Source organism: Mirounga leonina, unplaced genomic scaffold (genome assembly GCF_011800145.1).
Source record: "Mirounga leonina isolate KUSES-001 unplaced genomic scaffold, KU_Mleo_1.0 Mir_170, whole genome shotgun sequence".
NCBI lineage: Eukaryota > Metazoa > Chordata > Mammalia > Carnivora > Phocidae > Mirounga > Mirounga leonina.
In genome coordinates this window covers 13108925-13134182 of record NW_023270433.1, presented here as the reverse complement: position 1 = coordinate 13134182, position 25258 = coordinate 13108925, and the positions used below count along the sequence as shown (strand labels likewise).

The 25258-nt window shown below is 50.2% G+C and overlaps 2 protein-coding genes across 3 annotated transcripts in view; one reads left to right on the top strand and one right to left on the bottom strand.

Moving 5' to 3' along the window:
• Window positions 1-19173, top strand: part of GSN (gelsolin) — a 44250-nt gene extending 25077 nt beyond the window's left edge. For both annotated transcript variants that reach the window (XM_035015914.1, XM_035015913.1), the window contains exons 4-17: window positions 1026-1187; window positions 2710-2859; window positions 4219-4308; window positions 6506-6638; window positions 8098-8186; window positions 8378-8593; window positions 10274-10407; window positions 12941-13031; window positions 14243-14413; window positions 15052-15226; window positions 16290-16414; window positions 16607-16684; window positions 18295-18355; window positions 18783-19173. In XM_035015914.1, coding sequence (XP_034871805.1) covers window positions 1026-1187; window positions 2710-2859; window positions 4219-4308; window positions 6506-6638; window positions 8098-8186; window positions 8378-8593; window positions 10274-10407; window positions 12941-13031; window positions 14243-14413; window positions 15052-15226; window positions 16290-16414; window positions 16607-16684; window positions 18295-18355; window positions 18783-18952 — 1845 coding nt within the window. In that variant the 3' untranslated portion in view covers window positions 18953-19173. The remainder of the gene's footprint in view (window positions 1-1025; window positions 1188-2709; window positions 2860-4218; window positions 4309-6505; window positions 6639-8097; window positions 8187-8377; window positions 8594-10273; window positions 10408-12940; window positions 13032-14242; window positions 14414-15051; window positions 15227-16289; window positions 16415-16606; window positions 16685-18294; window positions 18356-18782) is intronic.
• Window positions 19174-21963: 2790 nt separating this feature from the next.
• STOM (stomatin) overlaps window positions 21964-25258 on the bottom strand; it is a 28810-nt gene continuing 25515 nt past the window's right edge. Inside the window, exon 7 of the mRNA XM_035015915.1 lies at window positions 21964-23794. Coding sequence (XP_034871806.1) covers window positions 23600-23794 — 195 coding nt within the window. The 3' untranslated portion in view covers window positions 21964-23599. The remainder of the gene's footprint in view (window positions 23795-25258) is intronic.

Here is a 25258-nt window from a genome sequence, read left to right as displayed (position 1 = left end):
GCAGGTGGAGAGAGAAGGGGGGTGTGGGTTGGAACCATCTTCCTAGAGAGCCTGGAAGATGGGAAAGCTTGGAATGAGCATTTCTCAAAATGGCTTTGCAAGACACTTGAGCTGCAAGCAGGATGTGGTGGAGAAGGCAGTTCTTGATTCAGTAAGGTCAGGAAACGCTGCATAAAGCAAAAGGCGGACAGCCCATTTCTTTACAACAGGACTTCTCAGAGCCTGTGTTATGCTGATGTGCACTGTGTAACAAACGGTCAGGGAGCCAGTAAGAAGCATTCCCCGTGGCGCCTGGGTGGCTCAGTCGTTAAGCGACTGCCTTCGGCTCAGGTCATGATCCTGGAGTCCCTGGATCGAGTCCCGCATCGGGCTCCCTGCTCGGCAGGGAGTTTGCTTCTCCCTCTGACCCTCCCCCCTCTCATGTGCTCTCTCTCATTCTCTCTCTCAAATAAATAAATAAAATCTTTAAAAAAAAAAAAAAAGCAGCATTCCCCGTGGCGCCTGGGTGGCTCAGTCATTAAGCGTCTGCCTTCGGCTCAGGTCATGATCCCGGGGTCCTGGGATCGAGCCCCGCATCGGGCTCCCTGCTCCGCGGGAAGCCTGCTTCTCCCTCTCCTACTCCCTCTGCTTGTGTTCCCTCTCTCGCTGTGTCTCTCTCTGTCAAATAAATAAATAAAATCTTTAAAAAAAAAAAGAAGCATTCCCGGTGCTTCTGTGATCCTGGAACCCTTTCCTTGCAGAATAACTTGGAGGACCAGAGTTCCTTAGAACATTCCTTGGGAAATGCTGGTTTTGAGAAAGGAATGTCTGTAGCTTTTCAATTCAGGCAAGTGGCCCCAGGGGTCTTTGTTAGTGGAGTATGAGATTCAAAGGGGTGGCAGCTGATAGAATCTGACCAAGGAATCTGCTGGAAGGCCGCTGGTCCACAGGCCAGAATTTCCTTCAATTCTCCCCTCTCCCCTCCCCCCATATCTGCTTCCCTGGACACTTTGCCCTGGACTGACACTGTCTGCTTGACCCAACAGAAAGGAGGCGTGGCATCAGGATTCAAGCACGTGGTACCCAATGAAGTGGTGGTGCAGAGACTCTTCCAGGTCAAAGGGCGGCGTGTGGTCCGTGCCACCGAGGTGCCCGTGTCCTGGGAGAGCTTCAACAATGGTGACTGCTTCATCTTGGACCTGGGCAACGTGAGTCCTGCCCTGCCTTTTCCCAGGGGCCCCTGAGATGCTTCTGGCCTGGCCGGGCCTGACTCTGGGGAGGGGGACACACCCATGTGAAGACATGCAAAGACATGGGCAGGCAAGCCCCAGGGACAGCAGCCCCCGGGTAGACACATGTTCTGTGCACGAGCCGGACACACCTGCAGAGACTGGAGGACAGAGGTGCCCAGCATGCAGAGACTCCCATGCGTGCAAACTCAAGCCCATCATACACAGGTGCACAGACCTTGTGCATAGTGTACTCGGACTTCGACTGACCTATAGATTCCCCGACATCTTGTGTTCATATGCACATCTCATGTGCCTTACGTATAGTCATTCACAAATGCAGGCATGTGCGAAAACTATCGGCTCTTGCCCACCAGACCCAGACATGCGTACCATGATGAGTGCCTACAACAGAGCCTTGGGTGTGCTGTTCAAGGACCCACATCTATGTGTCTCATGCATGTAGTTGTGCATGCACATTTGTATATGGCAATGTGTGTGGGATGTACTTACCCCAGCCCAGCTTACAGATGTGTGATGCTTGGTACACATTCTTGACATCAGGTGTACTCATCCCTGCAAATGGACATGGCCAGACATTCCACCGCCACCTCATCTATGTATGTGGTGCAATGTCCATGCAAACACAGGCAAGTATATTTAGTGTGAGCCTTTTATTAAAGTATAATAGGTACACAAAAGAGTGTGTGAACCCTGAGTGTATAGCTCAGTGGATTTCTCAAAGTGAACACACTGGTGTAACCGACACCCGGATCAAGAAACAGAATGTCCTGAGCTCATAGAAGCCCTCTCCTGTCCTCATCTAGTCCCTGCAAGCCCATGGGTAACCATAATCCCGAACTCTGAGCAGCGTAGCAGGGTTCCACCCATTTCTGAACTTTATGTACATGGAATCATTCTTTCTTCTGTCTGATCTGCCTGCCCACTTTTGATCAACATTCTGTTTCTGAGATCTATCCATATGGCATTTAATTATAGATTGTTCATTCTCCTTGCTATGTCACACTGAACTGGGCGGATGTGCTCCTATTTATCTATGCTTTTATTGTTTATGGGCACTCAGAAGAGTTTCTGCTTCGAGGCGATTCCAGGCGTGCCCCCCTGAATGTTCTCGCGTGGGTCTTCCGGGGCATGTGCAAATGCACGTCCGTGGAGTGTGCGTCTGGGAGGGGTGCTGTCAAAGATAGCAGTACATGGAGCTCTAGTAGCTACAGCTAAATGGTTTTCCAAAACGGTTGTGCCCATTTCCGCTCCCACCAGCTGGCAGACATTTTTATGCCCATTCCAAGCTGTGCAGTCACACACCCTGGCGCACACGGATCACGCCCGTTGTGCTTGGGTGTGGGCATGTGCGTGCCCCATCAGCCTCGTGGGCAGGCCGAGAACGAGGTGGGCATACACACCCCCTCCTGGCCGTGTCACTGGGCGGGGCTGATAGGAAGGCTGGGGCGCTGCCTGACACAGGGTCCCCGCCCTACAGGACATCTACCAGTGGTGTGGCTCCAGCAGTAACCGATTTGAGCGGCTGAAGGCCACACAGGTGTCCAAGGGCATCCGGGACAACGAGCGGAGTGGCCGGGCCCGAGTGCACGTGTCGGAGGAGGGCGCTGAGCCTGAGGCGATGCTCCAGGTATTTGGGCCGCATCCCGGGGGTGCAGGGTGGGGCCGAGCGTCAGTCTCGGATGCTCATTTTGTCCCTCCATCAGTTGGGCAATCGTGAGGCGAAGTTGTTTTTCCACTAAGCTGGGACTCCTCAGAGAGTGGGGAAGAGCAACTTCCCAGACAGTTCCCAGACTCTGCGGAGAGGTGGGGCTGGAATCCCAGGGCCTGGTGCCTTCTGGGGTTGTGAGCCACACCCTCCAGCTGGGAGGGCCAGGTCCTCCCAAGGAGCTGAGGAGGAGGGTTATGGCATCTTCTGAGAGCAATCCTGGAACTGGAGCCAGATCAGAAAGAGACAACTGACCCAATCCCCTCTTTCCTCTTCTGATCGTTCCTAGTGATTTTTTTTTTTTAAAGATTTTATTTATTTATTTGAGAGAGAGAATGAGATAGAGAGCATGAGAGGGGGGAGGGTCAGAGAGAGAAGCAGACTCCCTGCTGAGCAGGGAGCCCGACGTGGGACTCGATCCCGGGACTCCAGGATCATGACCTGAGCCGAAGGCCGTCGCTTAACCAACTGAGCCACCCAGGCGCCCACGTTCCTAGTGATTTATGGCCCATTCAGGCAATTGCAGGATGGCACTGCCCCCCGTTGTGCTTTGAGGACATATCAATAGAGGCAGAATTCACCAGGAAAAGGAGGAGACCATAAGCTCTGCTCTATGCCCTTTGGCTCCTACTTGTCTGGGGGCGTTGAGTTCCACTTTTTAGGAAGAGCGGAAGGTTATTATGGGGAGGAGCCTGGACACCAACCATGGCTTGGAAGCGGCAGTAGCTGGGGCTGTTGACTCTGGAGTAGCCCAGAATGGAAGAGTGAAAATAGGCTGTGAAATCACAGGGATCTGGGTTCCAATTCTGACTTAGCTACCTCATAGCTGTGTGTACAAGTTACTTGAGCTCTCTGGACTTCAGGTTCCTCCTCTAAAAGGAGAGTGATCATCGGTGCCTCATGGGTGTGAGCATTAAGTGGGATCACCTAAAGGTGTGGCGGGGGAAGGTGTTTATCATTCTGAGAAAGCCTGGGAGGAAATGGGAGCATGAGTATTTGAAGGCCTGTGCTGGGGGTGGAGGAGCTGGGTGTTCTCACGGAGCTCCCGGGGACAGGGCAACAGGGAGGGAAGGACTTGACAGGCAGCTCTGGTCGAGACCCGCACACAGGAGACATGTGAAGAGATGCAGGACGTCTCTGAAGGGGGTCCTACCCTTAGTGGAGGGTGTCATGGTGGATGCCCGGAGTGTCCTTGCCTGCCTGGGGAGGGAGCTCTCTGAGGAGCCCAGGCCCCTCCCTGAGGTCAAGGCCGGACTTTCTTCCCTCTCTCATCTCCTGCAGGTGCTGGGCCCTAAGCCGGCTCTGCCTGCAGGTATGGAAGACACAGCCAAGGAGGATGCGGCCAACCGCAGGCTGGCCAAGCTCTACAAGGTGAGCCTCAGCTGCTCTGTCCCCTGGATGTGGTGTCAGGACAGGGAGGCGGGGGACTTGGTCTTCCCGAGCTCTGCCGCCATGGGACCCGAAGCAGAGCACCCTCGGGCGGGGGCTTGGCTCCCACATGTCTCCAGCGGACATCCAGCTACTTCCTTTGCCTTCCTACACCAGGAATAAGAGAATTTGATCAACTGTAGGTAGACACATTTACATCATGCTCATCTGTGTCGTCTTGGGCGGCACGTAGTCTTTCTCTAGGTCTCAGTTTCCTCATCTGTAAAGTGGGTGGGGAGTAGGACAGTAAGGCCAACTTTGCAGGATTTCTAGGAGTCCACAGAGAAAACATGGGAAAATGTTTAGGAAAATACTTGGGGAAATACTATAGAACTGGGCGTGTGTGTATGTGTGTGTGTGTGTGTGTGTAGTTACTTTAGTTATAATTTATTTCTTGTGATTTTTAAAACTCAGGCTGAGCTTGAGCTGAGGAACTCTGGCCTCATGACTGAGCTCTGGGTGAAAGCCTGGCCTAGCCCATGATACTCATGTCAAGCCCTCAGCTTATTTGTGGTAAAATCACAACAAAATGGGGTGCATTTTCCATCACCTCCAAAGAAACACCACATTGATTTTTATTCTGATTATAAAGAAATGTATATTCATTGAAGAAAATAGTAAGCAATACTCCAGAGCATAAAAAGAAAATTAAAGTCAATGAAGTTTCACTAGTTTAAGATAACAAGTACTATTTTTAAAATGTTTTAATTATAAAAGTAACAAAACTCAATTTTAAAAAAACCAGTCTCTCCCGTACCCTTTTTAAGGGTTACCATGGTTACACAGCTATCATTTTAGTGAAAGAAGGTCCAGATTACATCTTTCTGTATCTAATTACACACTTTTCCACCTCTGTTTGGTATAAATGGATCCAAAGTATTCATGCTTTTCTGTGACCTTCTTTTTCCCTCTCAGCGTGGCCGGGAATATCTTTCTACAACAGTGATCTAGATGGCCCTTTGTAGTGGCTCTGTTGTATTCTATTTTATGAATGTAAGAATCTCAACAGACATTTATGGACACTAGGATGTATCCACCCTTTCTGATTGCAAATAGTCCCTCTCTGTGCACTTGTGCTGAGTAAAGCCTTAGGGCAAGTTCCCAGACGTGGATTTTGGGGTCAAAGCCTGAATAATAAGTCAGTGATTGAAAATACCAGTTTTGGAGTCAGATTGCCTGTCTTCGAATCCCAGGATGGCCTTCTAGCTGTTCAGTTACTTAAACCTCTCTGTGCCCTGGTTTCCTTGTGAATAAAATGGGGGACACTGTAGGACTATCGCAGGGTTGCTACAAGGATTAAAGGAGTTCTACAATGGCATAAATTATTAAATTATACAAATTGCTCAGAACAGTGCCCAGTGCATAGTAAGTACTCAGTAAGTGTAGAGCGTTTGTTACTTAAAGTTCTGATACATTATTAAACTGCACTCTGGAAGGGCTCCCAGATTATCTGGAACCTTGTCAACACTGGGGATTGTCAGTGTTTTGAATTTTGACTAGCATGGCACACTTTCATTTTAATTTCCTGAAAGCTTTTCATTTTGGAATAATTTGAAGGTTTGCAGAAAAATTGCAAAGATAGGATGGAAGGTTTCCACATATCCTTCATCCGGCTTTTCCTTAACATCTTACCATAACCAGAGACGTTTGTCAACACCAAGAAACTGACACTGATTCAACACTGTTAACTAAACAACAGACTTGATTCGGGTTTCCCCAATTTCTCATTCCTGATTCCAATCCAGGATACCACACTGCATCTGCATTTATATCTTTCTACCTTCGTTTTTTGTTTTTTTTTTTTAACGAATGACATTGACTGTCTCCTCGGCCAACTGTACAAATCTCCTGTGCCACCTGCATGCCCACGTCTTACCCCACTTCCCTTTCTGTGTGCAGTTTCCACGTTACATGTGTATGTGGGTTGCAGGTGTGATTTTTGGCAAAGCAGAGAAGGGGAAAGAAAACCTGAGTATACCTCAGAGCTTGGGGACGTGGGTCTGGGTGTTACTCTCCCGTGTTTTGGGGGTGGCCGCTGGGATGTGGGCCAACCCATGTGTCAGCCTGGGGGTCCCACCTGGGCAGGCCGAAGTGGTGGAGGTCACTCATGTTCTGGGCCTCCTGTCCCTCGTCCCCTCAGGTCTCCAATGGTGCGGGCACCATGTCGGTCTCCCTCGTGGCTGATGAGAACCCCTTCGCCCAGGGGGCCTTGAGGTCTGAGGACTGCTTCATCGTGGACCATGGCAGAGATGGGAAAATCTTTGTCTGGAAAGGTACTGGGGGCAGGGGAAGGGTTTCTGACAGCCCCCAGGCCCTCGTGGGAGCTCCTACAGCCCTGGGAGGGTAGAGTGTGTGTGGCAGGCACCCTGGGGCACAGCAGGCTCCAGAATAGCAATCGAGTCTTGTTCTGAAGCCAGTGGCTTTACAATTGACTCGCTTTGTGATCTTGGGCACTTGACTTACCCTCTCTGGGCCTCAGATTTCCCATTTGGGCTAAAACCAGTGTTTCCCATGTATGTTATAACACCAGTTCTCTCAGAGGCTAATTGGCAGCCTGTAAAGAAAAAAAAAAGTGTATATTTCTGTGGTCAAATAAGTTTATGGGCAACACTGCTAACAGGCTTGTTTACTGCAGGCCTTTTAAGAACCTTTAACTTGCTAATGTATATTGGGGCTTTTCACAAAAGTGATCTGGTTTCTATTTGGGAAATGCTGTGCTAGGGGTCCATGGAATCTGTGGGGAATGTCCTGTGGGATTGATGATGAGAGGCTCTTGGAAAACGTTGGCCCAGATGCTTCTGAGAGGACCCCATCGGCATCCTGCTTGGATGCTCTACCATTAGTCCTGGGGACGAGGACAGAAGGGGGAGGGAGGCAGTGGGTGCACAGAGAAGGGCAGAGAGGAAGAGAGAGATTGAGCACTTATGGCCATTATTATTATTATTTTTTTAAAGATTTTATTTATTTATTTGAGAGAGAGAGTACATGAGAGGGGTGAGGGTCAGAGGGAGAAACAGGCTCCCTGCCGAGCAGGGAGCCCGATGCGGGACTCGATCCTGGGACTCCAGGATCATGACCTGAGCCAAAGGCAGTCGCTTAACCAACTGAGCCACCCAGGCGCCCGGCCATTATTATTATTCTTTGGACCCCTCAGCCTTGGCAGTAGGAAGGCTGGGGACTGCGGGTTGGCACCTGCTGGCCAGGAGCTGTGCAGGCATGGGGAGGCTCTCAGGTTGGCATGAACTTCAGACTGGGGAGAGGGGGGAGGCCCCCACTGTGGACAGGTGGCCTAGGAGCAGGAAGGGGGCCCGAGGGTGTGGTGTGTGGACTTCAGAGTCACAGCTTTCCCTCTTGCTGTGTGGCCTTGGACGAGTCAGCTAACCTCTCTAAGACCCTGGTTTTCTTATATGTCAGTGGGACAAGTTAATAATGATCTTCATCACAAAGGGTCATTGTGTGAATTAAATGAAATCAGCTATGGACAGTTCTGAGCACAGAGTACATGCTCTGTAAATGGGCCACAACGGTTGCTGTGGTTACTACCGTCACTTAGGACCCCCAGCTGGACCCCCAGGGGCTCTAGGAGCAGTCATCTCTGCGGGGAGGGGTCTGGTCTTGGCTGTCTGCAGCATCAGAAGAATAGGGAGGGAGGTTCGGCTGCTGCTTCCGCTGGACCATTGGATGTTAGGACATAGCACTGACCCCGGGTGCGTCACCCCCACCTGCCGACAGGCAAGCAGGCCAACATGGAGGAAAGGAAGGCTGCCCTCAGAACGGCCTCCGACTTCATCTCCAAGATGGACTACCCCAGGCAGACCCAGGTGAGCCTTGGAGCCAAGCCGCACGGGGAGGACAGGTCCAGGTCGGCGGCGGTGGGGCTGGGGCGGGCCTCCCCTCCCCGCCTCAGTGCGGACTGGGTGTCTGAGTCTCCTCCGAGGACCTCTGCCTGGCAGCCCCTGTCCTCAGGGGGACCTGAGCCCGGCCCCATCCTGCCCTTCCCTCACCTGTCCAGGTCTCCGTCCTTCCCGAGGGTGGCGAGACCCCGCTGTTCAAGCAGTTCTTCAAGAACTGGCGGGACCCAGACCAGACAGACGGCCCAGGCTTGGCCTACCTCTCCAGCCACATTGCCAATGTGGAGCGCGTGCCCTTCGATGCTGCCACCCTGCACACGTCCACTGCCATGGCAGCCCAGCACAGCATGGATGACGACGGCTCAGGCCAGAAACAGGTGCCTGGGGGATTGCGTGGGGGTGTCCAGGCCCCTCCTGTGCCCCCTCCCAGGCACCTCTGGCTCATGCATTGCCTCCTGCTTCCCTGAGGCCCTTCCTCTATGAGGTTTTGACCACAGTCTTGGTGGTTGGGATTCTTTTGCCTCAGTTAATTTTTACAGCCAATATACCCCAAGCACCTACTGTTTGCCAGGCCCCAGGCCAAGTGTCTCAGACGTCACCCTGCCAGCAAGGAGTGCCTGGTGCAAGCACAGCAACAGCTGATTGCTCAGACCTGTGCTGTCGGTGGAAGACTGGAGGCGAGCACACAGATTATGGGAACAGAGAAAGGGCAAAAGGGGTGGGGTGGTTGGAACAGTCTTCACAGAGATGGGGACCCTTCTGTTGGGCCTCAGAGGGTGAGTCAAAGTTTGCTGCCAGAGAGGAAGAATGGTGGGTATTCCAGGCAGGGAACTGTCCCAAGAGCATAGGGCTGACTGCATCCTCAAGGAAGGGCCTTGAATGCCGTGTCCAGGACCGTGGACTTGATCCCATAACCAGTGGGTGCAAGTGAGGGTTTTTTCTTTTTCTTGCTTTAAAAGCAGACATGCAACAAGCTCAATTCTCTGCGTTCAAAACTTGCTGTGAAAATGAATTAGAGGCAGGAAAATGAAGGTTGAGACCCTATGAGGAGATGTTTGTAATTGTATAGGTAAGAGAAGACAGCCTGGCTCCCAGGAAGCCACGGTGAAGATGGAGGGGTGGGGGCTGGGGTTCAGAGATGTTTATGAAGTAGAGTCTACTTGTTTGTTTCTATTCTACATGATAGAAACAGCAAAAGTGTTCATTTTTATTTATTCTTATTTTTGCCATTGGTATAATTATCATTCATTCATACTTCAGTGGGAGGGCAGGATGCAGTAAAAATGTTCAGGGTAGCACAGGTGAAAAGAGCTCTGGCAGCCTGGCTGAGTGACCCTCACTCTTCTCACCTATAAAATGGGGTTTAATCCCACCCCTCACCTAGAATTTTCAAGGTCTGGAGATTCTTGGTCTTGGAGGGCGCAGTGTCTCCGAAGTACCACCAGGTGGCGCTGCAGGACCTCATGACCGCTTGGGAAAACTGTCACTGGAGCTCTGGGAAGACACGTGCCAGCAGGGTCATTCTGAGGTCACCTAGGGATGCCCCTGCTTCTGGAGGTGATCTGTAAAATCCAGATAACTCCCTAACGATGCCGATGACCGTATCGCTAATAATCACTCAATCACAATTCTAATAATGAGAGTGGCTGCCAGCTACACGGCGGTCGTCTCCCTGTGCCAGGCACGGTGCTGGACTTCCGAGAGTGAACTCACTTGATCCTCACGACCCTTGGAGGTGGGCACTCACTGTGTTACCCTCGCTGAAAGCACGGCCTAAATACCACCGTGCAGCTCCCCATGCCTGTGCTGACCACTCCGAGGAGGAACTACGGGGTGGGGTGGGGGTGTCATGTAAGGATCCGGGGTTTGAATCCTAGTGGCTCAGTGATTGGGGCAAATTCTTTAGGTTCAGCCTGAGCCCAAGTGGAGCCGCGTATAAAAAGCTTGTCCTGTTGTGTAACCCTGACCCACCACCCCGCGGTTCCCCACTGGCCTGAGTTGAGGGGGTCTGGGTGGGGGGAACGGCACCGCGTCTGAGCCTGGCCTTGTCCTGGCAGATCTGGAGAATCGAAGCCTCCAACAAAGTGCCTGTGGACCCCTCCATGTACGGGCAGTTCTACGGTGGGGACAGTTACATCATTCTGTACAACTACCGTCACGGTGGCCGTCAGGGACAGATCATCTACAACTGGTGAGGCTGTGGGGTCATGTGCTGGGGGATGGGATGTGGGGGGGGGCTCCGACTGGGCCCTGAGCGTGGCATGGGGCTGAGAGGCCTGCGGTGGAATGGCTACACTGTGAGGGAGGGCTCCGATCCTCAAGGCAATGCCTCTTGTCTTATTTCTCGTAACAACGTTTAAACCGTTCTTCCAAAAATATGACATGTCCATTGTAGGAGATGCAGTGAGTAGGGAGAAGCAAACAGAAGACCCCTCCCACAATTCCACACCAAGCACTGTACCTACCACGTGTTTTCTCATCTAAAAATTTAAATTCCAAACGAAGGGGGAGACAAACTATGGGAGACTATGGACTCTGAAAAACAAACTGAGGGTTCTAGGGGGAGGTGGGGTGGAGGGATGGGTTAGCCTGGTGATGGGTATTAAAGAGGGTACGTATTGCATGGAGCACTGGGTGTTATACGCAAACAATGAATCATAGAACACTACATCAAAAACTAATGCTGTAACATATGGTGATTAACATAACATAATAATGAAAAAATTCTCTTTAAAAAAATTTTTTTTTAATTCCATTAAAATGGGCAATGCATTCACAAAATTCAAAAATCAAGACAATAAAAGGGTATCTGTTGAGAAATCTTGTTCCCATCCCAACCCCTTTCACCCCATTCTCCAATCCCCACCCCTCTGTAATGGCTTTCATTTGTTTTTTATATATATTCTTCCAGTAATTCTTCCTGCAAATAGGACTATATTACCTAGTTCCCGCCCTTCCCTACCCTTCAAAGGATAGCATACTGTGTATATTGTTATGTACTTTGCTTTTTTCACTTAGTACTTCCTGGAGATGGACCCATGTCAGTACGGAGGGTATTTCCTTGTTCTTTTTTTTTTTTTCTTTTACAGCTGCATAATATTCTGCTGTGTGGCTACACTGTTGCTTGTTTAACAAATTCCTTGTGAATGCATACTTGGGTTGATTCCAGTCTTTTGCTATTACAAGCATTGCTATGATTAGTGACCTTTAAACAAATATCATTTGAATGTGTAGAAAAATGTCTGTAGGGTAAATTCCCAGAAGTGGGATTGCTGGATCAAAGACTAAATGCAGTTGTCATTTTGATAGATGGTGCCCAGTTTCCCTAGATGGACTTTGTAGCATTTTGCGTTCCCAGCAGCACCAGTGAGTCTGTTTCCCCATGGCCTCACTGGTGGACTATGTTGTCAAACTTTTGGATGTTTGTCAACCTTATCGTTGATAAGACAGTATCTCAGTATATTTTTAACTTGTATTGCTCTTACTATACCATCTCAAAACTTTTTTTTTTAATTGATTTATTAGAGAGAGAGAGCACATGAGAGGGGGGAGGGTCAGAGGGAGAAGCAGACTCCCTGCTGAGCAGGGAGCCCGATGCGGGACTCGATCCCGGGACTCCGGGATCATGACCTGAGCCGAAGGCAGTCGCTTAACCAACTGAGCCACCCAGGCGCCCCTCAAAACTTTTTGATGATGGTTGGATGTCTTCCTCTTTAAATTTTTTGTTTTGACATAACTTGAGGCTTCCTGAAAAGTTGCAAAAATGGTACAGTTTCCATGTACCGATTACACATCTCCCTCCCTGTGGTATCTTACCTAACCAGAATACAATGATCAAAACCAGGAAATTAACATAGTATGCAATACTATTTACCAATCTGTAGACCTTCCTTGGATTTCACCAGTTGCCCCACTCATGTCCTCTTTCTGGCCTGGGATCTAACCCAGGATCCCATATGGCACTTAGGCATCATGCCTCCTCAGTGATTAATCACCAAGTCCTAATCTGTGACAGCTCCTCAGTCTTTTCTCTCGTGACTTTGGTACTTTGGAAGAGTGCTGGTGGGTTATTTTGTAGAATGCCTCTCCATTTGACAACGTCAGACTTTTAAAAGCAGCTTCAAAGAATTTTTTTTTTTGACTAGGTAATACATACACATGGTACAAAATTCAGAAGGCATTTTTTTAAAAAACGGTAGCTGCGTCCTCAACTTGATTTGTCAGATTTTGTTTGCTTCTATAGATAACACATTAGTTATGGGAAATTTGGACAGTATAGGAAGAGGTGGGGTGGAAAGCGAAGCCCCTGCCCAATCTCCCCTCTCAGGGCGAGCAGCTTGGATCCTTTTGGGGGACATCTGCACGGACTTCTCTGAGCAGGTTCACATGAGGCTATGAGTACTGATGTCTTTTCCCTGCGAAGGGGCTCATGTCCCACTTGCTGTTCTCTGACCTGTCTGTCCCCTGTGAGAAATGTCCTGGCCGCCTTTCTCCGTCTTGGCATCTCCGGGCACCTTCCCTCATGGCTGCTCTGCCTGGGATGAGCCCCCTGGCCCCCCACAGGGCACATTTAGGATAAGAGACCACTGGTTTTGCTCAGATCTCAGAAGAAGGCCAGGTGCTGCGCTGGGATTGTGGCGTGTGGGTTTCTCAAGGCCCGGGACCAGGGAGACACTCTGGGCTTCTGTGCAAACCTCGGTGCTGAGTATCACCTCCTCTCTCAGGCAGGGTGCCCAGTCCACGCAGGATGAGGTCGCTGCGTCTGCCATCCTGACTGCCCAGCTGGATGAGGAGCTCGGGGGGTCCCCTGTGCAGGTGATGCACCTCGTCCATGGGGTCACTCCTCTAGCTGACTGTCCACCCACCCCACAAACATTTGTGCAGGGCTTCCGTGTGCCCGACACCATCTGCAGCCCTGAACACACAGGTCGCGCCCCTGCGCTCATATGGTTTGTAGTGTGGGGAGGAGAAAGATGTTCAGACATTCAGGAGAGGCAGTGTGGCCACTCAGTCAGAGGGCGGATGTGGAGGCAGCCTGCTGTCTTACCTTTGAACCCTGTCTTACTTCTGGGCGACCAGGAATGAGTCACTTAGCCTCTCTGTACCTGTGTAGTCTCAAAGTATCCTCTCTCTGCCCCAGGATTGCCTTGCAGATGAAGAGTTAATCTTAGTAAAGCATTTAGAGCCATACCTGGCCCCCATAATAGTCCCCAGTTACATGTGTGTTAAGTAAGGACATAATAGATCCCTGGGAGGATCTAACTGGATTAGACAAGGACCTCCTTAGGAAGATACTTTTCTGCTGGGACCCAATGGGTGAGTAGGAATTGGGCAGGCACATTTCAGGCAGAGGAAAGAGTATATGCAAAGGCACTGAGGTCAGAGGGGGCATTGAGCAGTAGACCAAGGGACCGAGTGCCATGAGAGAAGTCTCGAGAGGTACGCAGAGGGGCCAGACCACCCAGAAGCCATGGTGAGGATTGACCTTAACCCTGAGAACAAGGGGATATTGCTCCCTGGTAAATGTGATGTGAAGGGATTTATAGGTTTAAGAGGTCCCTCTGGCTGTACAAGAGGGGTCTCTCCATGTCTAGAAGCTCTATTCTCACCCCTCTGCCGTCTTTCATGCCCTGAGCTGGCGTCACCATTCTGGAAGAATGTCCATGAACAACCCATGTGTTTCTATTTAAGGGAATATTTGCAAACATTGGTTCTCTTTGTTCTTGGACTAGACTCAGGGTCAGCAAGGCAGGTCCTCATGGGAAGGGAGGGCAGCCGAGGCAGTGCCCGGGGGACGTGAGGCAGTGGCGTTGTCTCCAGCTTCCCGGGGACTCCCCATTTCCCCGCCCAGCTCCCGTGTGCTGTGGGGTCATGCGCCCCACCACGTGCAGACACCTGCGTGCTGGCCTTGTTTGGAGGATAGGCCTGGGCCACGGTGGTTGGGCTGGGGGGTGAGCTTGCTGCCGCACGGAAGGACGAATACCCGCACTCTCCTTGCCTGACTTGCTGTCCTGTCACCCTGCCAGAGTCGTGTGGTCCAAGGCAAGGAGCCAGCCCACCTCATGAGCCTGTTTGGCGGGAAACCTATGATCATCTATAAGGGTGGCACGTCCCGTGAGGGCGGGCAGACAGCCCCTGCCAGCACCCGCCTCTTCCAGGTCCGGGCCAGCAGCTCTGGAGCCACCAGAGCCGTTGAGGTAAGGCCCAGGCCCTGAGCCCCAGGAGGGACTGGCCTACTTGAAATCTCCATGCTCGATGGGCAGATGTCTGGGCACAGGACTGGTTGGGGGAGGGGGCGGTTGGGTCAGGAGTTAAGAAGGAGGTTTTTGTAACTTCCCTGGCCTGGCAAGCAGAATTGTATGTCTTAGACTTCCTCATGTCTCAAGGATGCCCGGGGCTCCTTGCATACCTTCCATAATGGAAAGTTCACTACCTAACAGGTAGTCCATTCTTCACCATCTGGACACTTCCTGATTATATGCCACGTGGTCTCTGTCCCTTTTATGGCAGAAGATGCAGACCTTAACATACTCCTACAGGATGCTCAGAGCAGCCTAGAGGAGAATGGGACTATCACCTCCTTTGTTCTGGGCACTCAACTTCTGTTAATGCAGCCCAGAATTCTAGAATGACCGTGTTGAGCCACAGCACGTTAATGAATCATGGGAATCAACTAAGCCCTTCATTGTCCAAAGTCTGTGCTCTCAGCTGTGATGGGGGTGCTCTTCCAAGTCTCCATCTAAGAGCTGGTCCTGCTGCAGGGTCTCCTGGGCAGTAAGGAGGGGGCTGAGGACTTTTGGTCTGGTTTCTGATTAATCGAGCGCTGCCTTCCCAGATAATTCCTAAGGCTGGTGCGCTGAACTCCAATGATGCCTTTGTCCTGAAAACTCCCTCGGCCGCCTACTTGTGGGTGGGTGCCGGAGCCAGTGAGGTGGAGAAGACGGGGGCCCAGGAGCTGCTCAGGGTCCTGCGGGTCCAACCTGTGCAGGTGGCAGAAGGCAGTGAGCCAGGTAGGAGCTGGGGGCGGAGGGGCCTGCTGCTCTCTGGGGACTGCAGCTCTTAGGTTCCCTCCCTTCTTTCTGCTTGGGGGGTGGGGCTCTGGATCCTCACCCCTTCTAGTGCCTGTCCCCGAAGGAGTGCTCAAGAAAAGCAGGTTGAGGGCTATGGTCAGTGAGAGGGAGGCCTTCAGGAGCTACGAGAAAGGAGAGTTCGGTGTGGGCTGGGGCATTCAAGGAGGGCTGCTGGAAGAGGTGGTCACTTGCTAGGAAGCCTTGAAAGACAGGCAGAAGTAGCAGCCTCTCCTAATCTTCAGAATCTCCAAGGATAGAATTGCCACAAGCCTGCTCTGTTTCCCGAATATAGGTGGGAACATCTTCTTTACGCCAGCCCTCAGTCTCTCTGCTCTTGCTATGAGCCCATTCCTTCCCGCCTGATGCTCAGTAGAAGTGGGGAGGAGCAGCTCAGTCTTCAGCTGCACTGTCCAGTGGGACTTTCTGAGAGGCTGGACATGTTCATACCTGCCCAGGTCCAATATGGTGGCCACTAGTCACATGTGGCTACTGAGCACTTGAAATATGGCTCCTGGGAATTAATGAGAATGAGGAACGGAATGTCTAATTGTATTTAATTTTAATGAACTTAAATAGCCACATGTGGACAGAGCAGGTGTAGTGGAAAGAATCGAGGGGGGTGGGGTGGTGTGGGTTGGAGCCCGACAGGATTTGTACCCTGGCTTTCCCACTTACTAGCTGTGTGATGTTGGGTGAGTGGATTACCCTCTCTGAGCCTCCGTCACCCTGTCTGTTGAGCAGGGATGATTATCCCCAGCCCACAGTGCTGTCGTCATTCAGAAGCCAGAGGTAGTCCTGCCTGTGTGCGTGCTGCCAAGTCGGCTCTCTGGTCTCTGTTTCATCACCTTCAGATTCCCTCAGGCCCTCTCCCTCTCTGGTCCCCTGGGTGGAGGGGGGTTGAGAGCACTGGGTCGTTCTAGGGCAGGGTTTTTACCATGAGGTCCGATGAGCGTGCTGGGGGAGGTGGTGTCAGGGGACCAACTGCTGTGGTCTCCCCTCACAGACAGCTTCTGGGAGGCCCTGGGCGGCAAGGCTGTCTACCGCACGTCCCCGCGGCTAAAGGACAAGAAGATGGACGCCCACCCTCCTCGCCTCTTTGCCTGCTCCAACAAGATCGGACGTTTTGTGGTGAGCCCCCGCGGAGGTCTCTGCCTCTGCTCCCCCATCCCCCATGGGGAGGCGGACAGCATGGAGGAAGGATCCCCTGCCGGCTGGAGCAACTCCTTCCTGGGTGCAAACCCAGGGAGCCCAGTCAGGGGAAGGAGCCTGGGGGGAGCGGGGGCTGGTGAGCTTTCATTAACCCCTTCTGTTCCTTCCCAGATCGAAGAGGTTCCTGGCGAGCTCATGCAGGAAGACCTGGCCACAGATGACGTCATGCTCCTGGACACCTGGGACCAGGTGGGTGAAGGACAGAAGGTGTAGGCTGTCTGGGCTGAGGGAGTGGGAGGAGCTAGACATCCAGCTCTAAGATCAGTTGCCAGGTGTTACTGGAAAGGCCCCCGTGCTGCAGTTGAGTCCCTTCCCCCTTCTGGGCCTCCATTTCCTCCTCTGCAAAATGGGAGTGATGGTACCTACCTTGCCTCATTCACTAAGATGAGATGTAGATTAGATCACATCACAAACTGCAAAGTACCATATAAATGCAAATCAGTTGACCAGCGTTCTCTCCCAGGCCTTAGCGGAGTGTGAACTCTTACTTTAAATCTATTGATGAAGAAACTTGAATTTAGCATGTCATATGCAGGCATAAACTGTCCACAGAGTGACATCTGGAAGTTTCAGACTGCATCTCCTTCTGTTTTAGAAGGCTCTGAGCTCTCTGCTTCTTCTCCTAGGGAAGACTATTGTGTAGGACCGGATGGGGATGGAGCCATTCAGTCGACTAATATTAACTGAGCACCTGCTTCGTGCCAGACACTGATCCGGGTGCTGGGGATAGAGCAGACACTCCCCTGCCCTTACGGGGCTTACGTTCTCGTGGGGATGGCAGTCAATGACCCTTCCTATCAGCGTTATTGGTTACAGATGGCAGGCCCAAAGGCATAAGTCTCCCCACTACCTCTGCTTGGGATGCCCAGTGGGAAGATCGGTGCCAGAATGTTCACAGCTTGAGCCCTTCAGCTATTGTTACCATTTGCTCCCCTGGCTACATAATCTGTTCGTTCATCTGCTTATTCATTCACTCAGCCAGCATTTCCTACACCGTCTTCTAGGAACAATGCTGGAGTCCTATGATGAGCAAAATAGACACAGTACCTGCCACGAAGGGGCTTCTAGCTCAGCAGGGAACACATTTGTAGATAAGAGAAATCAAGTCTGGTGTTTTATTGTCTAATATCAGTGTATCAGTGACAGGTGCTTTTTAAAATATGTTAGAGATGCATAAATATGTTTGTATTACAAAACTTGCATTCAAGCTCAAAACTTCTTTTTTACTTAGCCTTAGACCTATGCGGCCCAGACACACAGAAATGGCACGTAGCAGGCTCAGGGCATATTTGTTGTAAGCATGTGTTTGGCCACTCACTTGCTGATCCCTATAGAGGGATCATTCATGCACTTCTAGAGAAGGATCTCAACCTCCGTGCCTGATGCACGTGGTCAGCAATGTTAGTGAGTGAGGGGCTGGGATGGGGGGGACACGAGCTGCTGGAGCTCGAGGCAAACTGGAACTGCTCGTCTGAAGTGGGGGCAGGGGAGCTGCTGCTCAGCTTCATCCACACAAAGGTGAAGGCCAGATCCTCCAAGTTTTCAAGAGAACTGGCAACTCTAGATGTTAATGTAAGCTGGTAATTAAACTTGTCTAAAAAGACGTTGCAGACCAACATGTGATGGTGGGTAGGCTGACAAAGCATGCTGGTGGGTCACCAGTTTGCAGACTTGGTTCCAGATCCTTCCAGTCCTGGTCTGTGGGCTCTGTCAGCTGCGGGCTGTGTCCCACATCCAGCACCCGGACCCTCCCTGTGGCTGGGACCTTCCTACCCGCCTCATTTCACATCTCACTCTAGGTCTTTGTCTGGGTTGGAAAGGATTCTCAAGAAGAGGAGAAGACAGAAGCGTTGAGCTCTGGTGAGGACCGAGTGTGCCTGTGGGTCTGTGTCCTGTGGTGTGGTGGGAACAGCTTCCCACATGGGTCTGGGGAGTTTCTGACTAGAGCCCTAGTAGCTGACCAGATCTGATTGGGAGCTGGAACCCTAAAGCTGGTTCTTTACTATCTCCCAGTAGGGGAGAGCAGGAGTGAGAAATGATATAAACTTTGTGAAGGAGGAAGTTGAACTGTGACCCCTGTCCCTTCTGGGGTTCACAGGCAGGGTGGTGGAAGAGAGCCATGTGGGGTCATTGCCCTTAAGGGATGGTGGTGTCTAGTGCAGGGACTGGGCATTGGAGACAGTAAAACCAGAAGCCTAGGCAGCTCCTGCCCCGAAGCACCTCTCCCTGGGGAAGGAGTCACTAAGGATTTCTGGGGTTTCCTTTTCCTGCACATGTGTATCTACAGCTAAGCGATATATCGAGACGGACCCAGCTAATCGCGACAGGCGGACCCCCATCACCATCGTGAAGCAAGGCTTTGAGCCTCCCTCCTTCGTGGGCTGGTTCCTCGGCTGGGATGACAGCTACTGGTCTGTGGACCCGTTGGACAGGGCCATGGCTGAACTGGCAGCCTGAAGGAGAGACCCCACCCCTGCCCCCCGTCAGTGCCTTTTCTAACAGTCCATCCGTCGGAGACCTTACAGCGAGCAGGGCCTCTCTGGTGTGTGTGAGTGTGTTTTTACCGTAGCCTAAAACAGCCACGTGAAAATTCAGGGTCCTTGCGAAAATTGTCTCAAGTATCTGTGCTTTTGGAAAATTGAATTCAATAAAAAGCTTTTGGAAGTGCGTGAGCCTGCCACGGCCCCGTCTGTCCTGGTGATTCTTCTGGAAGTGCCCAGGGAGGGGCCTTGCCTTTGCCCTTGCACTGGTGGATGAGCTTCACTCATGCTGGGTGTGAATCCCGGACCTTCGAGAAGCTGATGCCAGGATGAGGTGGGACGTGCAGAGAGATGGCTCCAGGGGAACGGCCTGTGTGGAAGGGACTCGGGAGGGGGCCCACCCCAGATGGCTGTGTAGCCCAGGCAAGTCTGGCAGAGCTTGTCGGGGAATGCTTGAGCCAAAGGAAAAAAACAAAAAGACCCAAAACTGCCAAAAGAAAAGCTTTTTTAATTGCATAGTCCCATTTTTGCTATTTTTTATTGTGGTAAACTACATATAATACTCATTTTGACCATTCGTAAGTGGCATTCAGTAGCATTAAATACGTTTACGGTGTTGTGAGGTCACCACCACGATCTGTACCCAAACCTTTTTCATATCCCCAACATACATGGTGTGCCCATTACACAATAACTCCCGTTCCTCCCTCCTCTCTGCTCCTGGTAACCTTTATTCAACTTTCTGTCTCCACGGATTTGCCTTTTCCCATACAAAATTTGCCCTCTGTGTCTGGCTTGTTTCACTTAGCTTAATGTTTCCAAGATTCATATATTTTGCAGCAAATATCACATTTTCATTCCTTTTTGTGGCTGACTACTATTCCATTGTGTGTATACACCACATCTGGTTTATCCATTCATCCATCGGTGGGCACTCAGGTCATTTCCACGTTCTGGCTATTGTGAACAAGACCACTGTGGACACAGGGGTGCAAATATCTGTTTGATTCAAAGTGTTCCTGAGCCACAGTCCCATCAGCCAGTGAAGGAGCTGCGCTCCCCCCAGGAGCGGCTGTGGTGTCTTATCTCCCCACTCCACACCGTCATCAGGAGGCGTGGCTTTGGTGCACCTGTGGGGACAGAGCTCAAAGCCAGCAGCTGGACCCCGTAGCCATTTGCATTCGCTGCCTAGAAGCCTGGACAAGGTGCCTTCTCCCAGCCATCATGCCCTGTAACTACTCTGCCTACACCTTCCTGGCTTCCTCTGCCTTCCGTGAGTCATTCTGCTGCCCCAAAGCTATTTGGAGAAATCTCCTCGGCTACCGACGTTACCGTCACAGAAGGTGCCCCTGAAGGCTCCCAAAGCCGTGGGAGAGGGACTTCCTCTGTGCCCCACTTTGCCCCCCCCTCCCCCCCCGCAGGCCCTGAATCTCTGCTCACGCTCAGAGTGTCACAAAATCCCTTTTAGACTTTTCCATGAGCTTCTTCTAGAACTTTTCTCCATGGATGTTCCAAACCAGAGCAAGGAACTGCTGTGGAACAGATCCCTTTCCCTCCCCTCTATCCTTCTGGTCTTTTCTCCCCACGTTCTCCGCGATTTTGTTCCCGTGCCACCTGTCCTGATCCCCACCTGTTCCAGAGGGAGTCTCCCATTCCTGGGGCTGGGTCAGGGAACAGAGGCCAGTGTGAAGGTTTATACGGTAGGAAGGGTGTTTGTGTTTACACTGCCATTTCCAGAGCTGCTGCTCACTCAGCTCGCCCAGGGAGCTTTTTAAAACCATAGGTGCCCCAGGGGCCCTACCTCCAGAGATTCTGATTCATCGCAGAGGTGACAAGGGAGTGGAAAAGGAATTTTCCAGGTGAGACACGGGGCGGGGTGGGGTGGGGTGCTCCTTGCATTTCAGGCAGACTGTGCAGCAAGTACAGAGGGAGTGATGAGGGAGAACGGTATGCTCAGGGACAGCCCGTAAGGCCAGAGCAGCTGGGGAGGGCTGGGCCTCCCATCTGAGAGGTGGGCAGGGCCCAGGGGAACCTCAACTACCATGCGAAGGGGTTTGGACCTGATCTTTTAACTCCTGCCTCGCCCCAAAGGGTTACTTTCACAGTCAAAGTGATCAACTTGACAAATGCAGAGTTCTGGAACAACAGCAGCATTTTCACCTGGAGCTTCTAGAACCTTCCCTAAGAGGCAGGTGGAGGCCTGTCTAGACCAGCAGGCTCACATCCTGAAAACTTGTGAGAGGACGAATTGCAAGTAGACCTGCCCCTGAATTCATTTCCTCTAGTGCCATTCGAGGTGGTTTATTGGCCAGTTTCAGTTTATTGGTGGCTGTGGCCTTTGACAAGAGCTCCACAGTGCTCTGAGAAAGGAAGCTGCCTGAGGCTATGGAGTTGCTGGGACTTCCTATTTTCTCTCTCTCAAAGGCAAAATGGTGAACTGAGAACACTATCACATCAACCACATAGTTTCTCTTCCTAACAATTTTTGCCCTCAAAAAAGTGACCTTGTGTTCGGTCATCTACAACGCGTACGTCATTGTGGTGGGCCATGACAGGAGCCGAAGAGGCCGGCCTGGGCTTGGATCCTGTGTCTGACCTTGGGCCTGTGTCCGACCTTGGGTATTGGTTGTGTACTTGGGGCCAGGCAGTGTGCAAGGCACAGGGGATGTGACAGACCACTGGGTGACAGAAGGGAGTTCCTGTCCTGTCTGTATTAAAGCAAAGGGAAATTAAACTAGCGACGCATTCAGGGTATCCATGGATCTCAAACCCCCCAGGGAAAATATGTGGGCAGGTGCACCAGAGGGAGCCTGGACAAGAAAGACGACAGATGGACGATTGTAAGCTCTCCTCCTTTTTTGGCCCATAAAGAGCACACGAAGAAGCCAACGCAGCCAGCCCAGGATGGGAGGATCTCCCGGGCCACTTCTGAAAAATGAAGTCCACAGACACTAAATGCAGGCAGAAACAGACTCTCACCCACAGAAAATGAGTACAAGCGCACACTTTATTATGTATAGCATTGGAAAGGGAGGCCATGTGGAAAAACCTCTTGCACCAACACTCACCCTAGACCCCTTCTATGCTTCCTCCCTCTCAAGCAATTTAATCCCACCCTACTGGGCTATGAATCCACAAGGCAGGGAGGCGAAGACTGGTATCTGCAAATAGGGAAACTCCAGGAGCGGAACGCACGGTTACTCTAAGCCTGAGAAGAGATTTTTCAGCCAGGATAGGGAGTTGTTTCCTGGTCCTTATGGGTCGCCACCTCACCAAGAGATAAGAGCATTATTTAAAATGAGTAACTTGAATTCCTCAAGGAGGAATGTTGCCAGCCAGGTTTTCGGACCAACAGGAAGAATGCCAGGTTGCTCAGATTCAAGAACATTTGCAAAACTGAAGGTGTTTCCTATTACTGCAAAATAAGCAACTGTGGTTCAGAGGGGCTGACCACTTCCTCTTTAGGCAACGACATTAGTGACAGAAAAAGATGATTCTGCAAATAGAAAAAAGACCTAGATCCATATGTATATCCTAAGTTTGACAGTGTCTCGCCAAGCTCATTGGCTATTATGTGCCCAATATACTGTGAATTCCTTATAGTATTTAATGAACGGGACTGATAACCAAAATATTTCACAGTGTACAACAGTTAATAGCATGCAGACAGTAAAATAGAATGGCTTTCTGAAGACATTTTTTTAAAAAGTATTAGTCCTGAAGCTATTCGAATGGGTATATAAGCAGTTGTTTATAGAACTTAGAGAAAGTGTCATTTAAAAAATCAAACTATTGAGAACCTGATATATGAAAATAGTTAAAAGTGAGAAAAAAGCACTTTTGTGACAAGTATTTAGCTGGTTTGAAAGACCACAGGGGAATCATTTGGTCGTAGAGAGGCTCAAAGAAGTTTTGAGCAAAAAAAGAAACATTATTCTTAAAGGATTTTTGTGGCAGTAGATTTACAAGTCTTTCAAGGGTTAAGATCATCTTTCTCACTGATCTTGACCATTTCCTCCAGTGTTGATAGGTACAGGCAAGAAACTGCCTCCTCTGGAGAGAGGATTATTTTGAAACATGGCCTGGGATTAGAAAGTAAACAGATGGCAAGAATGTTTCCTTAAGATTCCCCCGGAGTAAGGCACGTGTGGCCCAGAGAAGCTGGTCGTAGCCTAAGGTCTCTGCTTTCTGCAAAGCATTTATTCAGCCAGGCTGTCAAGTGGTGGTTATAACCTATTTTCTTCTTGCCTTTGGCCTGGCTGCAGATAGAGGTTGCAGAACGACCCACTGAAAAGTCAAAAGAAGGGGGATTTAACCTATTACATAATGATCCAAATATATGAACTTTTAAATATTTTAACAAGTAAGAAATTATCTTCTATAAATCACTAGTCCCCTCCCCGCACCCCTTCTCTTTCTCAGTATTTACAAGCTAACAATCTTCATCTGTTGCTAGGATCACTACACATTCTAAGAACCTTGCAGTCAACATATGGAAAAGGAAAGAGAGGAAGGAATATTTAGTCGAGGTCCCGCCCTCCTCTCTCCTTACAGGTTAAGGGCTGATTTGGTCCCCGCTCTACCCTGGAAGGGACGGGCGCATCTCTGTGTTGGCCTCTGCGGCTCACTGTTTTGCCCCCACGATGCCTTGCAACATGTCTATGGGCAGGGGGAAGACGATCGTGGAGTTTTTCTCAGCTGCGATGGTCGTCAGCGTCTGGAGGTACCGCAGCTGAAGGGCTGCCGGGGATTCGGTGATGACCATAGAGGCTTCTTTCAGAGCCCTGGATGCGTTCATTTCTCCCTCGGCTGCAATGACCTACGGGACAGGATCAAGGAGTGGTCAAAACGTAGAAAAAGGCAGCTGTTTTCAAACCCGGGTATGTACATTAAACCTTCCAGGGCCGAGCCAAAATGGTTTTAAGAAATCTATTTCCAGGGACGCCTGGGTGGCTCAGTCAGTTAAGCAACTGCCTTAGGCTCAGGTCCTGATCCTGGAGTCCTGGGATCAAGCCCTGCATCGCGCTCCCTGCTCAGCGGGGAGTCTGCTTCTCCCTTTTATCCCCCCCACCTTGTGCTCTCTGTCTCATTCTCTCTCTCTCAAATAAGTAAAATCTTTTAAAAAAAATTTAGAAAAAAGAAATCGATTTCCAGTTACCCAGTTTCCATTTGTCCTTTTTCCTCTATCTGATTTGCCTGAGTACGTGCCTGAGATCAAGATATCCTCTTTTACTGTGATCTTTCTCGCACGCTTCAGGGGACCGGACAAAGGGACAATTCAAAATACCGTGTAGGGGTTGAGAGAGTGACTAACGACGGATACGAATCCTTTTGCAAGTTAAATGGATTTCTAGTTCTTTGACTGTTAAGAAAGGAAAGAGAACTTTACAGGAGTGAACTGAAAGCTGATGGTCATTAAAAATATTTTTTGAGCGGTGCCTGGGTGGCTCAGTCAGTTGAGCGTCTGCCTTCGGCTCAGGTCGTGATCGTGGGGTCCCGGTATCGAGCCCCACGTCGGGCTCCCCACCCAACAGGGAGTCTGCTTCTCCCTCTCACTCTACCGCTCCCTCTGCTTGTGCTCTCTCTCTGTCAAATAAATAAAATCTTTAAAAATATATATATTTTTTGATGAAGATCGCTGTATGATTTTTTTAGCACATAAATTCAGAGGCAGTACAAAGAATTGCATGGCGTGACTTTAAACAGAACTTTCATTTCTACCCACTTATTTATGTAAACAAAAGTTCTGACTCCTTACATCTATAAAAATGAAAAAGTTAAGACTAGAATTGATGTTTAATCTTTTGGCAATAAGTAATAGCCAGCTACGAAGATATGAATTCTTCACCTTGTTAAGAGAAGCATTTCTAGTAAAAAAAAAAAATTATTGAGGAGAAATTCTGAAACATTTAAATGCCTTGCTTATAGTCACGGGAAATTTTTTAAGAATTAATTTTAACTTCGATACTAAATGTGTTGCAGTAGAGTAATAAAATAATTCATGATGAAATATACTGTATTAGGAAAAGAAATCCATGGAGGAGATGGAGTGGAAATATAAGTTCAAGGAGAAAAAGGCACAGTGAAACATGCCCGACTCTGAAAAACTTATTGACGTATTTTAAATAGATGATGGAGTCATTATGTTATTTGAATTTCACTGGATACATTTAAAAGAATGATGTTCACAGGTTTAGTGTATAATGTCAATATTTAAAACATGCCAGGGATTATATGCTCAACCAAATATATCAATTCAAATGAAAATTTTTACAGGTCTATT